The sequence below is a fragment of the Cystoisospora suis genome (genome assembly GCF_002600585.1).
Source record: "Cystoisospora suis strain Wien I chromosome Unknown contig_154, whole genome shotgun sequence".
NCBI lineage: Eukaryota > Apicomplexa > Conoidasida > Eucoccidiorida > Sarcocystidae > Cystoisospora > Cystoisospora suis.
Genome location: NW_027152956.1, coordinates 44555 through 59797, shown reverse-complemented (window position 1 = coordinate 59797; position 15243 = coordinate 44555). Strand labels below are relative to the sequence as shown.

Sequence of the window (15243 nt, the reverse complement as noted above, 5' to 3'; positions counted from 1 at the left end):
AGGGTATTGCTATGTGTTGGTTCAGCAGCTTTATACCGGGGAGATTTTCCTAAATAACTTGGGAAAAACTGAACGCAGGAATATTCGAAGGATGCAAGCCATGAGCTGAAATACTGTTTCCCGGATTATAAATTTCTTGTGCGGCCAGAATGTCTTTCGCTGTGTTAGTGGGTGAAAGAAAGTGCCTGCTCGTAAGCTGCGCGCTTTCTATGCAGTTGGACAGTTGGATGACGCCCTACAATCAACCCGTGATTCGGACGCAAATCGGATGCGAGGTGTTTCCGGGTCCGGACGAGCTGAGTCAGCAAGTCTGCTTCGTATTTCTGGGTGGCTCCATCATTTTCAGCTTCTGTTATCGTACAATCTACTGAGCCCCATGGTTCCGGTAGTGCATGGACGGATTCGGGCTGACCCTTCGTATCACCGCGTACAGTTCCATCGCCGAGAAAGGGAAAAGTGACTCTCTTTGTCCGTTGCGTCCGGCAACACGGGCGCGGGAAAAATGACATGTGCCGCCGGTCGTGTGCAATAGAGTTATTGAGTGCAGCACTCATAGTCCTACAGAAGGTTCGTATGTGTTGCTGGGCTTAAAACTCCGAAGAGCAGTCCTTCGCTCGCTGGGAGTCTCCAGTGAGCCAGGGGCAGACCGGAAGACACCCGCCAGAACACGGGCCTGTCTTACAGGGAGGATGCCGTGGCTCATATGCTGCTGTCACACAATCTGCTTCGCTCTCTTGCATGCAAGGATACATGCGTTGAGCAGCAAGCGAGCCGCACTTCCGTCAGTTCCTGTCTCCCTGCCCTCACATCGTCTTCGGGGTTCGTGTTGAAGTTGACACAGTGAACTCGGACAACACTCTCACGGTCCAGCCAGGTTTCTCTACCGGTGGCGACCACTTTGCGAGACAAACGGGCCAGAAGAGCGCTGTGCCGATTGGGGGTCTAACTAGGTAGACAGGGGGTAAATGAGATTGTGTAGCGTCTCCCGCCACTCTTAGTTCCTCTATTGTGCGCAGCCGATCCAAGAAGTGATCTTGATCTTCTTCCGTCCGCAGCCTGCCACAAGCTGTCCCATACTCTCCCGCCTGTCTTGCTTGTCTTGTGCCAATTACCAAAGCAGCACCAGGCATGAGACAGAAATGCAGCAAAAATGTGTTTGTTGGTAATGCGGAGCCTTCAAAACTCTCCAGGACTGCCGAAGCCTCGTCACTTCGATGGCTTGCTTTCACCTTTTTCCTGGCGCCCCACTCCTGAAATCTCAAGGCCACCGCGTGGGTGTCGCTCTTGGGTGCATCTCTGAAACGGTCAGAAGAGATACCTTTCTTTTTTCTACCTGGTGGAGCCCTTAAATAGTTTTTCAAAGTTCAGCACGGATCGCCAGGTGCCATATAGACACGAGCCTTTCACCTCTGTCCTCAAACCAAGAAGTATCGTGTTACTCCGATGTCATGAGACGAAGTTTTGGTGGCTGTGAATTTGTAAAGAGATCTGAGGGCGACAGTCACACCATGGTGGGAGCAGCCACATGCGTTCATCCGAGGTGCGGCCGGCTTGTGCCTTCCGCACAGCAAGGCTCATGCGGAGGAAATCGACCCCGAGAACGCGAGAGAGTGGTCTGCAGCTGTAGTCGCGTAGATGTGTGCCCCGGGTCTGTTGCAGGTTCGCCAATCTCTTCAGAGCGACTTCCGGTCTACTCTACCGCTCTTTCTTTCTTATTCAGACGATCCACGGCAGACCTCTCGACGCCACACACACGTAGCGCGAGGGAAGATTCACACTCACAGCTGTCTTCACTTCCGTCCTCGGTCTCCAAACCAGCGCCCCGGAGTAAATATGGATCCTCTGTCGACCGAATGAGAAGGCCCATGTTTACCAAGGCAACAGTCATGTCTCGGTTTTATTCCCTCTGCATTTTCCCTGTACTTCTGTGGCTCTTCGGGGCTTGTCCAGCACACGACTCTCTTCCTGTGTCTGCTATTTCCATTCACCCTGCAACGAAAACGACCCTGCAGCACACCTTTCCTTCGTTTCCGCAGTTGGCGGTCATTCACTTCAGAAGGCCAAGTATCCCAGGAATCCAACCGTACTCACACGCGCGAGTTACGCGATTCACTCCCCTCGGTGACGCCGAACACCGCCGTATCCTATTCTCACATCCGAACACCCCGCTGACTTCGCGAACCACCATCTCGCGTGCTGTCGCCGCGTCTATTTGTCTTCCTCGTTTTCTTCTTCCATCAGCTGTACATGGCTCTGTGATGTTCCTTCGGCCGGCTTTTTCACCTTTTCAACGTGATCCTGTCCGTCTGGGAGCTTCCGTTTGTGTTCGTCTCCTTGATTCCCTGGCTTCATCTGGTTTGAACTCCTTGTCACGGCCCCGTTCTTGCTTCCGGTGCTCGTTCTTCTCATCCCCAGCGAAGCATCTGCAGCATGCATCGGTGCCTCAGGGTGCTGTGGGGGGACCGGGGGTTTTGGCTGCTGTTCTTCCTTTCCAAGGTGAATCCCGTGCGGAAGCAGGACACTGCAAATCTCCATCTTCACCCTCACCGCCTGCTTCCTCGTCTCCGGCGTTGTGCGCCTCTGTCTCCAGTCACTCGTCCGTCCCTGTCCCCTGTCATGCTCTGCAGCCCGAGCCGTCAAGCACTTCTTCAGACGTTGCTTCTTTTACCCCACATGAGCACAATGCTCATTCTTTTCCGGATAGGCTCCCGTACCCCGGGGGGAAAGAGGCGTCCGATCTTGATACCTCAGTCCGGAAACCGTCTTCTTCCTGTACGCATGGGGGGGGCAACGCACGCGAAATGGCGATTAGAGACGTGGATGCCCGTGTGCTTTCCTTTGCGGTTGATTCGGCAGCTCCTCGGCAGGCTGTCGGGGCGTCGTCGGAATCTCCGAAAGAACGTGAGGAGGGGACGGATCTTGAGGCAGGCGCCAGTGATCGCTCCACGGGTCGCGAGCCGAGGAACATTCCGCAGACAAACACATATCCCCCGCAGGGTGAGGAAAAAAAAATTGCAGAAAACATGCACGCACCTTCGAGTTCGGGGGGTTTCTCCGCTGTGCCCGAAAGCGCAGGCTCACCTAGAGCACACCGCGGAGCTGCTGAGAAACAAAGAGAGGTCGTCTCAGACGGTCACTCAGTGATGTCGACTGAGAGGGAGGATGATTCTTCTCTACAGCAGCATAAGGCTTCAGGCGTACCTACAGGGATCTCGCACACCGCGAGAAAAAAGGAGAAGATACGAGATGGCAGGGGGACTGCGCAGGAGGCGGCAGCCTTGCGACATCTCCAGCGTCGATTTAGTCCGGGTCACGCAAGCTTCCGCATTCAGAGAGTAAGGATACTTCTCAGCTCTCTACGGCAGTCCCATTTGGAAGGCTAGGTATTCTGGGCCTGAGGTTTCGAGCAAACCTGAAGTCATGTCACGTAAATGGCTCATTCTTTTACATGCCTTCTTTTTCTTTTGCTTTCTTGCCAGGAGGGATCCCGGTAGCGCGGTCTTTACGTCTAGCGACACCTCCGCACTTTTCTCCATACAGTATACACTCATATATACGTGTACGTGGGGAAACAATGCCACACGTGTGCCAGTTGTCCCCCTAGGGACGCCAGGGCTTTCGTGTTCAGCGGTGCGGAAGCCTTCTATGTCGGTGCCTTACTCAGGGCTATGCTATTGCATAGTAGCGAGGACAGATAGTCACGACTGATAGAGCCTTCAAATCTTGATGCGAGTCCACTAGTGTGTATAACAACACCTTTTCGAAAGAGGGACTGGTTTTTCGTGCTTTTCTCGTTTGTCTAGATCGAGGAAGGGTCAGCAGGTGTATATAGCTCCGACGGGGCGGTAAAGTTGCTGATCGTAGCTCGGTGCTGAGAACTGATATGGAGACCAGTGGCAACATTGTCACCTGCTCCTTGTGTCGGTGAACTGCTGCGGGGAAAAGAAGGTGCAAAACATTAGGGATCTTGCTTTCTCAGTGAATGGAAGAATGTTATACCTGTCTGAGTGAGACAGCGGATATTCATGCAGGATGATGCCAGGGCATCCCCGTCTTCTGCCCATGAGGTTTTCAAGATCAGACAGTGCTTATTGTCTGTGTTCTGTTAGGAGCTGCGGTCTTTCCTGTCGAGTCCACCTCCCAATTGTCGCGTTTACGTACATCCGTCAAACATACGCATCTGGCTCATTGAGATTACGGGAGTGGAAGGGAGCCCATATGCTAACGAGACGTACCGCATGAAGGTCGTCATTCCCCCAGACTACCCGTTCAAGCCGCCGACGTGTTTCTTCCTTCATCCAAGTATGACAGTCTTCCTGCCTGACGGTGCAATCGCATCTTGTAGTCTCATTATCTCTCTCGACGGTATTTTGTTGAACTTTGCTCTTTCGAATAGCTAGGCGTTTACTTCTCTGTGCGTGGGGCCACTCCAACGGTGCATTCGTCAGGTTTGTCTGTCTCTCAGAGAGAGGGAGACGCCAGCATGTAGAAGGTCGTTCATCTGAAACAGAACCCGCAGCATGTACAACAGTGTTGCGAGGCTTGTTTATGACTCCTGGAATCGATATGTACTAGGTTACGCTTGCTTTGGTGGTCTGGCTCACGGGGCACACAGAGTAGCACATCAAACAATGGAGACGAGAAGTCTGAGGAGCCCGTTTTGAAACAAAGGGTGCCTCGTTTCGTTTTCGTTTGGGGCCTGATGAACTAGATGAACACAGTAAAAGGTGTCGCAAGAAGGGCTGCCAGTTGTCGTCTTTTCTCTTGTTTCACAAGTGCTTACAAGGGTCTTGCGAGCGTTGTCTGGTGAGCTGCACCCGTAACTGACCGTCATTCTATAGCAGATTCTCCTGTCTAGGTGCGGTGGTCGCGACTTCGTGCAAATTCGACAAGGGTGCCAGTGTGAACGTGAGATATGCAGAATTCTGTAGTGAACAGGATGGATCATCGGCCCATACAGTTCCCTGGGCACCGGAGCTATTGTCAAGGACGTTCCGAGAAGAAAGAATGCGACGGTGTACGCGTGAAAGGGAAACGGACACCCAGGTGTCTGCTGCTTGAGGCTTCGACATGTGGTTTCCTGATGCAGCTCCAGTTCATCCGCACGTCTACTCCAACGGGGATATCTGTTTGAATCTCCTTGGATCTGACTGGAGGCCTTCTCTTTCTATCAGCTCCATCGCGGTCGCTGTGCTTTCGATGCTCACTAACGCCAAGCAGAAGCAGCTTCCGTTAGACAATGCCTCACGTAAGAGAGATTCTACATCGTCCATTGTATCCGTAAATGGCTCCGGAGAAGGCTGAGACGACACCTTTTCCTGTATTTCACTTGCATCTTCCAAGTTGGAAAGCCAGTGTTCTAGAGCTTCTGTTGGAGACGAAAGTTCAAACAGCTGACTGCCCTTTCGTTTGTTGGGACTCAACCTTTGCCGGCTGGGATTGTAAAGGGGAAAAAGTGGGGCTTAAGTGAGGAGGGAGAAGTGCAAACATTTCTGCTGTTGTGTGCACTCAAGAACGGCGGACTCGCCCTGCTGCGCGTGGTTCCAGGGAGCCTATTGTCTTGCATAGATCTGATGGGTGTAGCGAGCAAGTAGAAGCTCATTTTCTTCTTGGATATCGTGGCAGGCATCTGTTCCTTCACATATCTGACTTCAGCGTATGTCTCTGTGTCACATACACAGAAAAGGTCGGGCGAGACTACACCGCGTCCTCATACATCTGGAGGTGTCTCATTTTTCCTTCTAATACCTCGTCAAAGAACTCACTGATCACCCCCAGTATCCACTTCCTCAGTCCACTTTGAGGATGCGTCAACTGGCTCATCCTCACAATAGACCTGTTCGGAGACAACGTAGATGAACGTTATCTTGAGGGTAAACGCTACCTCTTTACATACATAGAGTAGAGCGCCGTGTTGTCATTTCGTCTCCTTTTGTCGTGCTGGCTTTCTTCATGACGATATGTGCCCCCTTGCTATAGTAACCAACTACCATGCCGCATTCGGTGAAGTCATTTCTCGTGACGTACGGCTGACTACAAGGGTTTAATGCTGTCGTAGGAAAAGAAGGATCACTCCCCGTGTTGTGCATATGCCGTGTCCTTGCCTTCTCAGATCTCGACGTCCCAGCAGGACAGCGCGATACTCAGTTCCTCTACCATGATGATAAGGTGTAATACACGGGGAGGGACAGGCGGGAGGAGCAGCGTTCGAAGAGCAGCAGCACTGCCCTTATGTGTGGCTTCTGACTGCTACACTGTTTTTTAGCCAGAAGCTCGGCTCGTTTATCTTCGCTGAGTGACGGACGTAGGAGCGTATGCAGTTCTCTGGGTCAGTGTAAGCTGTTGCCACAGGCCTGATATACAAAAGTATGGACACTGCTGAGACACTCCCAGGACACGAACTACCGGTTGTCGCCCTGACGGCACTGGATAGAAAGGAGTCTTTTCTGGCTTCTGCTCCAGTTTCTTTGTTTTTGTTTCCACTGGTCCTCAAGGAAAAACTTGACGACGACGAAGATGACGCCAGCCTAACACTAGAAGGAGGCGTCCCGAGGATACACATTCTATTGTGTTTTTAGTGATACCCTGAATGAAGCAAAATCGAGCAACGGGAGGAAAGAGGTGGTTCCCTCGCTCCTTGGTGTGAAAACCAAGTATAATATTCATGAAGCTGGATTCGCGTTCATGAGAAAACGCCTGCGTTTTCAGTAGCGAGCCGATGCCCTCGTGGGGGGACATCCCCGAAGTTCTTGAACGACCTTTCCGACTTGACTTTCCCTGTTGTATGCTTTCTGTCTAGAGTGCAATAAGGTCATGCGGAGTGACTATGTGTTGCCCTGCAAATAAACTTCTCTTCGTCCCTCGAGACAGCTGGTGCGCGCTTTCAACATGGGGAGAATGCGCCGGTATGCACCCTGACTGGTAGCTTTCGGAAAGTACTGCCTTCCGTGCGGTACCTGCAGTACGGTTGTGCACTTTGGACAATCATCCGTTCCCAGCCTCTCTTTAGGGAAAGGATCCTCGAGAGGGGAACCTGCGGTACAGCTAGCTTGTTGATTCACTAAGACGGCCTCTTCCTCAATCTGATGGAGTAATGCAGCCAGGCCCCTGCGGACCTCTACCGAGAAAAGGGCGTTCATAGTACAGGGAACAAAATAAAAAACGAGGATACCAATGAGATCTCCACTAGTTCTGGCAGAAGAGAGACAGGACTCCGTCCTTCAGAACGACAAATTTCAGAATACACCTATCTGGACCTGCAGACATCGAAGTAGCTCGCCCGAGTCCCACGCGCCGCGATATCAATCGGAGAGGAAAGATTCCAGGTATCCCGGAACAGAGCGAAGTCAGCAAGTGCAGTCATCAGCTTAAGTTCCCCGTCTCTGCTTCTCGTTCGTAGCCCCGTGACGAGACACCGTTCTTTGCATACCTTTGCCCTTTCTTCCTGCCTTCTGAGCGGACACCCGTTCATCGCCGAGTCACTCACACATACCCTACGACTTATCCTTTGAACCAGCTGATTTAGTACTATCTGGTATCTCTTCTGGCTCGAAGACCCGCCTCACGGTTCCTTAGTCTTTGCTTCCCCCCTCCTAACAATATCCTCCCTACCCCTTCCGCCTGTCTCGTTAACAAGCCAGGTGTTTGTTTTACTTCAGAATTTTCCCTGGTTTCTTTCTCCGGTCTCGAGGAGACAAGGATACAGGCCGAGAAAAACATCTCCCACTCGGAGAAACGTGGTAACTACAGCATGCAGGGGAGTGCATATCTTCAACCCACACCACCGGGTACCGCTGCTTCTCGTTGTTGAGCGCCGAGAGACACAGTCTCTGGGCGAGGACAAGGAGCACTAAAACAAGAATGCCGTATGTTGCAGGCCCCACTTCGACGCTGTGAATCAAAACACCACAGGTACAGAGAGTTTACAGGAGGAAGAAGAAGGTGGGTGAATGAACTGCAGACCAAAGACCGTAAGCTTACAACAGAAAACCTTCTATTAAAGATGCATTAGAAGCCGAGGAACTATAAAGCACGATGAGAAACCAATCGGCTGAGATGGCGCTGGCACGAAGGAAGAAGAAAAGAATCTGCGCACTCTATAAGCATGAAAGAAAGAAGCATATTCTACAGCATAAGTAAAAACTGTGTCTGAGAACGGACGTGAGAGTGCGCGGCAAGCCATAACCAGATAGGGACTGTGCATCCGGAAAGGAGCGCGAGTACACTCGGGAGTGCCTTTCAGGTTCTTGATTCCACACCCAAGTCGTATCGCATTGCTATTCAGAAAGGTGATGAGATACCGATGTGCGTAAAAACGAGAAAACTTTATTTCCCTTCTGAACAACACATGTAAAGTCCTGAGTATTGCACTGCACCTCGAAATTCCATTCTATTCCCTGGAGTAAAGAGAGGGAAGGCCGCTGCCGCGCATACAAAGATGAGCTCAAGGCATATAGAGGGATATCTTTTATACAGATAGGATACGCTTCCGGTAATGAAGTGGACGTCCATACACTCCATCTTGGTTGACAGACGGGGGAGAACTTCGGTGAATCTTCGCTGCGGCCATAGCATGACGAGAGTAGCTCTTTCGCTCTCTAGACAACGATCGCATTCAGTAACAACTAAGCATATGACCTTTGGAGTGATACAAGGAATGCAGGCATGGAGCTCAAGTACAAAACAGCTTGCTTTTTATGACGTCACCCTTACCTGAAACTGGAGAAGTTCTCCCTGGGGGCCGCCGCTGGGAGAAGCAAGGAAAGAGACTGCCTGTACACCCGGATTTGCCCGCTGCCAGCGAGGACGTTTCTGAGTAGAATATACTCGAATATAAGCATGCAGGTCACATTACAAACATTCAGCAGGGTCAGTGTAACGATCCTGTAAACCCAAGAAGCAAGCTTTTTTCCTGTGTTTCCAGAATCTTCTTCTAACGAATATCTAAGTGACCAAGATTCATCTGGGTACCGCCCTCTTCTTTCACTATGTCGGCTAGTTCTTTTCCCGTGTCTCCCAGTGTAATCATCTCCTGAAGGTTCACCCGCTAGCTCAATGTATCCTTCTCTTCCTCCCCCCCTTCCTTTATAAGGCAGAACAGTTGAAGCGCTTCCAAGACTAGGAGGGAGAAAGGGAGAACGTTGTCGTTGTTGTTGTGAAGACTTCACATCGCCGTTTATCTGTAATTGCCTTGACCTCGATAAATTTTCTGCCTGACTTTCATCTCGAAGACGATATTGAGAGTCTTGTTTGTTACCACGGGGTCTTCCTCCCTTCCCTTCAGCAGTGCCCAAGACAGCCGCCGAAGGCAACGAAGTGTATGTACACTTCACCTGACTTGATTTACGTTTCTGTTGAGGAACTTCCTCTTCTTCAGTGAATGATGTCACTTCATTTTTACAAGGCGGAGCAACCACGATACCGTCTAGCGTTTTCCCTTCTTCATCCACTCCGCACACGAGTCCTCGGTGGTGTTCTGCCCTAGATTCGGAAGAGAAATCGTCTCGACGTTTGCCTGTATCACCCCTCGCAAACTGAGGCTCTTCGTTTTCGCCGGGTCTCAGGTATCCTTGAGAAGCTTCCACGCCATTCGCAGGAGGCAAATTTGCGTCCCTTTTCTCTCCCTTGTTGGACACTCTCGTTTTTTCACGACTGTGTCCGCTCATCCTTCCTACCTCAGTCTCCTTTCTGTCCTCGCTACTGTCACGTGGAGTATTTTCGTCAAGCAAAGGAGCAGAACGATGAGATAAAGAAGAGCATCGCAATTCATTGGCTGGTGGGAGGCTACGACAGTTAGCCGGGTAAAGGAGACGACCTGATGACGATGAGGAAGGCGAGGAGACTGAGTAGAGGAAGAGGAACCCGGAGATTCCACAAATGGCACAGAGAAGACAAGAGATAAACGAACTCACTGTGGTGTATGCCGTACCTCCTACGACGAAACAGGGAGACGCGAGGAAAGAAGAGAAGCAAGAGAAGGAGAGAAATGCAGATACGCTGAAGCAAAAATCATTATCACAAAGGGACAAAGCGAGACGGGAAATCTGTACCTGAGCTGAGCCTTAAGCAGAGTGCCTCTCGGATGCTTTGAGGTCCTGTGATTCATGTATCGTCTTCAAATACAGACATATCTTCTCTAGCCAACTCGGTGCACTATCACTCGCACTACGCTATAGTAGAAAACCGTAGAGATCTGCACATATGAGAACTAGATCGTGCCATCGGTCCCGTCATATGTATATATAGATACAGATGTATATCGGTGAGAGTGCGTCTGATATCGCAGGACGCGGGCATCCCAGTTCAGTGGTACTGACAAAAGGACGAAGCATGGGAAAGTCAATCAAAAAGAAAACGGAGTGTCTTTCTCCAGGCAAAGTCCCATAGACCACAGACAATATCTCCTCGCTTCCCTTAACCTTGTTCGTCGTACGCTTCTTCTTACAGCTTTTCTCGCGTCCACTTCACGGCTGATGCGCACGCCGTCCGTCTATCTAGCTATGCATGTGTGAGACGGCGACCATCGAAACAGTTACCCATCTAACAAAAGAAACAATACCAACAAGCTTTCGTCATAGAAGATTGCGGTCCCGACGAAACACAATTGCACGAGAGAGACGGACAGACTCAGAACTATCTCCAGTGAAGATCCGATAGTGGAACGAAGTCTTAGATTACCTGGGCGGAACGTACGAAACATGGAAGAAACACGAGTGACATGTAATTTACCTGCCATCTCCACAGGTGAAGACCCCGCAAGCTTCCCATGCGAGAAGGAGGAGATTTGAAGTCTTTTCCTCTACATGTGAGATGCCAGGAGAAGAACTGGACGAGAGTGATGAGGGAGGTATACCATCTGGTGGCGTAGAATATTCCGTCTGAATATTCAAAATACTGGCACTCTCACTCATTGGTTTATTCTCTGCTTCTTCTTTACTCACAGAAGTTTCTCTTGATTCCTTCTTATCAGAGTCTGATTGATCTCCAGTTACATCTGTAAGTCTCCGCACCGATCCTGCCGCTTCACCCATAGATGTGGCACTCTGCGTCTCCATTTCCCCGCCGGCGTCTCCTTCCCCAGACAGCACCGTAGTGGGGGGTAACTGGGGGACGTTCGAGTGAACATGCCCAACGGCATGGCTTTTCTCTGCGGGAGACATTCTGAAGTGTGGTAGCAATCTCGTGAGATGGTGTCTGCTTCCTTCGTGATGTTTTTCTCCCTTCACTCTGTTTTCAAGTACTGGAGGGAGTGCTTTGCTCTCCTTCTTTTCTTCCTCTTCACTATGATCTGTGGACTGAGGTGTTTCCCTGTCTCCTTTTCCATGTTCGCTGTGCGTAGCCCCTTGTTGGCCCCCGAGCTCCTGTCCTCCGGATTCGTCATCCGCTGTGTTTTCCGAGATGTCATTGTCAGTGACTTGTTCTGCCTTCTCTTCAGTGCTCACGTTTCCCTCTGGTATTTCCTCTTCAACTGTTTGCGGTTCATTGTCTTCTGTCTCTCCAGATACTTCAACACCTGGTTCACCCGTCGCTTCGCTGTCCGTCTCCACTCGCTGAAGGCCCTCTTCTTCAGTCTCGCTCTCCTCGCGCTCGACCGCTTGTCTGTCGTTTTTACCTCCCCCTCTCTCGTATTTTACCCTCTCGTCTTCACCTGTACTCTGGGGCGAGCTGTCATGAGCCTCTCCTACGTTCTCGTCATCTCCACCTTCTTCGTAGTGTCCGCGTTCTCGCTGGGCCTCACGTCCCCCTTTCTCGTTCTCAGCTGCTACCCGTGAGGCCCCTCGCAGACCTTCGTCAACTCCTTGCGGTGCTCGTTCACGTGTCCCCTTTTCTTCGTGCGTTGTCCCTCTGTCTGCGACACGCCGTCCAGGAGGCATTCCCTCCGGGTCCTCTTCTTCAACCTCCGTGTTTTCTATCCTGTTGTCTTCCTGAAGTTCACCATCCTGTGTCTCGCCTGTAACCTGTAGCCGTAGCTCTGTTCTTCCGTCATCCGCACCTTCGTTTTCATCGTGTCCTTGTCGATATAGTCTTTCCTTATCTGACGGTGTTTCACCTTCGTCCGAAAGGGTGGTTTGCTGAGTAGCCGCTGAAGTACCTCGGTATTCTTGCACAACACCGGGCCCTTCTTCCCTCACTCCGTTTGGTGCCTCACCACCACCTGCAACAGGACCGAGCAGAGATGACGAGGAGCCAGGGGGAGCAGCAGACCGCGCAGGAGTAACAGGTAGAGCCCGAGTGGGGGCTGAAGAACGAGGAGAGGAAAAAGAAGGCTTTGAGGAGGATGAGAGCGGCGAGATTGAAGAAGGCTCCGACAAAGGTGGCAGTGGCCAAGTAAAAGAAGAAAAGCGCTTTGGGGAAGATGAAAGGGGTGAGACAGACAAAGACGGGGAGTCCGGTCCAGACCCCGCTGCGAACGACAGAGGAGAGTACGAGGAAGAAGCATCGGGCGAAAACATAAGAGAAGAAGGGACTGACGACGCACGGGGAGAAGAAGAGGACTGAGAAGCATGAGAGAAAAACTTCGGCAGAAACGAGACATCTGGAAGGCGTAAAGACCCGGCCGATCCGCGCCGGATGCGTGCTGTCTGATTACCAGCTGATTCGCTATTTCTCTTCTGAGGTCTGTCTTGCTTCTGCTGCATCACATGAAGCTTATCCGCATGCGTGGTGTTGTTCTGCGGCGAAACTCCGCCATCCCAAAGACGGACAGCCGCGCGCAGAGAAGGATAGAAGATTGATACCTCGTCATCATGATCTACAGGGGCTTCACGTTGTCGCCACAGCTTTGTGTAAAAGAACGTGATTGCATGGTGTTCTTGGGTGAAGACATCTCTCCCATCCATAACAAACCTGACGCAACAAAAAGCCACACGTTTCCGATGCTCATGGTGCCGTCTCAGCGTATCCACTGTGGAGGAAGACGGGCCTGCCTGTGCATTTTGTATGTCGCTAGTGATTCGTGCTATACACACGATGGGAAGTGATGGTTGATAAGTCGTGGCGTGCTGCGGTAAGATTGTTGTGCCTCAAGTGCCCACTACTTAATAGGCGGTGAGATCGCCGTGCTTCAAGTGTCCAGTACTTAACAGACAGGGTGCTGCCGTAAAACAGAGATATGTCTCTTAGGCTTTTCGCTTCTAGCAACAAACGTTTAGATCAGTGAGGGACATCACACCTTGTGTCATTTTCCCCTGTGATGTACGACACACCTAACCAAGACCTCCATCAAAAATCTCGCATACCACAAGGGCGCATACACCGAAAGTGCCATCCGCGTCAGAAAAGATACACGCAGCTCATGTATGAGCGCACCCAGGCATGAGTAGACAATGATGTTTCAAGCAATCGGAAAAACGCCAAATGGACTGTATCTTACAAGCTGTCATTGTCGAAAAAACACATTAGAACCACCACAACAGTACTGGTGCAAGCAGCGAAGAGGATCTGAAGGACTCTTCTTCTCTGCTTCTCCATCTTCTCGTTGTTGTTCTCCCAGCTTTCCCCTGTAATTGCTGGCTCTCGATACTTGTTTCCGTTTGCTGTGTCATGTCTTTTCCTTGCAGACAGAGGTGTGGGTCCTTGGACGCACTCGTGAAGTCCTGTCTCTCTTTCACTGCCAGTCAGCAAGGGCCGGCTGGGTCGAGGTTCGCAGACAGAAAGGCAATCGGCAACTACGCGATCTCCACAGGCAGAGAGGCTCTCCCTCGGTAGGGAGTGTGTTGCTGTCGCTGCCGGCATGTTGTCCTGATGGGCCATGAGCTATGACGTATACGCTTCTCTTTCAGTACAATGTACATACAGCCCAAAGGCTGGAGTACCTCTGGGCGGTCTCCTCGGTGGAACACCACATTCGCGTAGTACACACAAGCGTTTCCGCATATGTCAGTGAAAGCTCCGAGGCTGCCTTCTCTAAGCAGAAACCGGAACCGAGTTTGATTTCCCGCTTGTGCTTGCTGCTAATCAGACACGCACGGAAGTGCAACTTCCCGTACGTCCAATTTCCCTTCCAACCAAGAAAAAAAAAAAGAAAAAAAAAACACTAACGGCACGTTCACGAACTCCAAAGAAGTGGGGGTACACCACAGTCGGCTTAAATGTTCGCTCGCAGAAAAGTGTCTTGCGGTCAGGATCATGCGGGAACGGAAACCAAAGAAACGCGAGTTTACACGTACAGCATACATGTAGGAACAGGACAGCTGACCAGAGTAACCCGCGTAGTTAACTAAAAGGTTCGTGACGACTCCAGCTCAGAGACGGGCAGCCAAGGAAGCGGCTGTCGCTGCTTCTGGTCCACGTAAATCAGTTGTAATCAACCAGGAGAAAAACTGAGATGGGAATGCAAGTTTGTAAGACATGATGACGAAACTGGAAAACTTCACTCGCACCCGGGGTCACAACGGCTTCCATACAGCGAGACTAGACCTGCCTGAACACTAATGCTGCACGACAGCCGAGATGTCGGACACGGGCAAAGCAAATCGCGACTGCAGAAGGAACGAAATATGATTCTCGTAGAGCAGTGGCTACCCACAGACACGACAGGACTCAATAGCAAAGCCTACAAAGCGCTCGACGGCGAAAAAGAGGTTGACAACCTGTCGATGTTCAGGCGTTAGTAGGTCACCTTTTAAAGGCGCGCCCGGTACACACTGCGATTTTGCCGAGTGAGGAGACACGCGGAAAGGACTCCAAGAGACTGGGCACCTGTGGTCGAAAAACCTTAGGCGTGACAGGGCACAGCGGTGGTAAAACTCCGATGAAAACCCGTACTGTGGCACGCTGCACGGGCCACGCCGTCTTTTCCCCTCGACGCATGCGCAGAAGACACCGTTGGCGTCGTGAGACGGCACACCGGTGCTACAGCGGAGGAGGGTCGAGTGGTACGGTAGCGCCCGACGGGCCAGCCGGAGAAGAGCTGGGCTAGCTTATGCATTTTCCCATGGCGAACTAGTGAACGGTGACGCAGCCTCCGTCGGCCAGAGGCTGTCACACTGCGTACAAGGGTATGCCCTAGACTGAGACTGACCGCAGAGCCCCCAAACCAGCCCGCCTAACTACACTAGAACCCCACAGTGCGTGAGATCGTGAAGTGAGAATCAAGTACCGCTCCGCTAGTAAATTTTGAGCGGACCCCGGGGTGGAAGATTGCGAGCAGGTAGAAGCCGTGCTGGTCTGTCTGTATAGAGTACCTCAGCTGTTGTGCACTCTCGTTAGCAGAGACAATCTGTAACGCCTGCGGTGCAACGT

The 15243-nt window shown here is 51.4% G+C and overlaps 2 protein-coding genes across 2 annotated transcripts; one reads left to right on the top strand and one right to left on the bottom strand.

The window, feature by feature from the left end:
* The first annotated feature begins 802 nt into the window (after positions 1–802).
* CSUI_000352 (ubiquitin conjugating enzyme e2) lies at positions 803–6768 on the top strand. Its single transcript, XM_068060586.1, has 4 exons — positions 803–3335; positions 4110–4302; positions 5090–5248; positions 6113–6768. The coding sequence occupies exons 1-4, from the start codon at positions 1449–1451 to the stop codon at positions 6172–6174; spliced, it is 2301 nt and encodes a 766-aa protein (XP_067927437.1). The 5' UTR covers positions 803–1448; the 3' UTR covers positions 6175–6768.
* Positions 6769–7072: 304 nt separating this feature from the next.
* On the bottom strand, positions 7073–14713 carry CSUI_000351 (uncharacterized protein). The gene is made up of 4 exons (XM_068060585.1): positions 13373–14713; positions 10729–12846; positions 8713–9996; positions 7073–7890 (listed from the first exon to the last, which is right to left on the bottom strand). Exons 1-4 carry the CDS (start codon positions 13750–13752, stop codon positions 7650–7652), a joined length of 4023 nt encoding a protein of 1340 aa, XP_067927436.1. The 5' UTR covers positions 13753–14713; the 3' UTR covers positions 7073–7649.
* Between the last annotated feature and the right edge of the window lie 530 nt (positions 14714–15243).

What these genes read in the sequence shown, in the direction of transcription:
- CSUI_000352 (XM_068060586.1), top strand. Translation starts at nt 1,449, where the DNA reads ATGAGACGAAGTTTTGGTGGCTGTGAATTTGTAAAGAGATCTGAGGGC. An exon ending in GTGTTTCTTCCTTCATCCAA is followed by an intron (nt 4,303 to 5,089) that starts GTATGACAGTCT and finishes TTCCTGATGCAG; the next exon opens with CTCCAGTTCATCCGCACGTC. An exon ending in TCCGTTAGACAATGCCTCAC is followed by an intron (nt 5,249 to 6,112) that starts GTAAGAGAGATT and finishes TTGCCTTCTCAG; the next exon opens with ATCTCGACGTCCCAGCAGGA.
- CSUI_000351 (XM_068060585.1), bottom strand. Translation starts at nt 13,752, where the DNA reads ATGGCCCATCAGGACAACATGCCGGCAGCGACAGCAACACACTCCCTA. An exon ending in TTCACCTGTGGAGATGGCAG is followed by an intron (nt 9,997 to 10,728) that starts GTAAATTACATG and finishes TTTTTGCTTCAG; the next exon opens with CGTATCTGCATTTCTCTCCT. An exon ending in GAGAACTTCTCCAGTTTCAG is followed by an intron (nt 7,891 to 8,712) that starts GTAAGGGTGACG and finishes TTTGATTCACAG; the next exon opens with CGTCGAAGTGGGGCCTGCAA.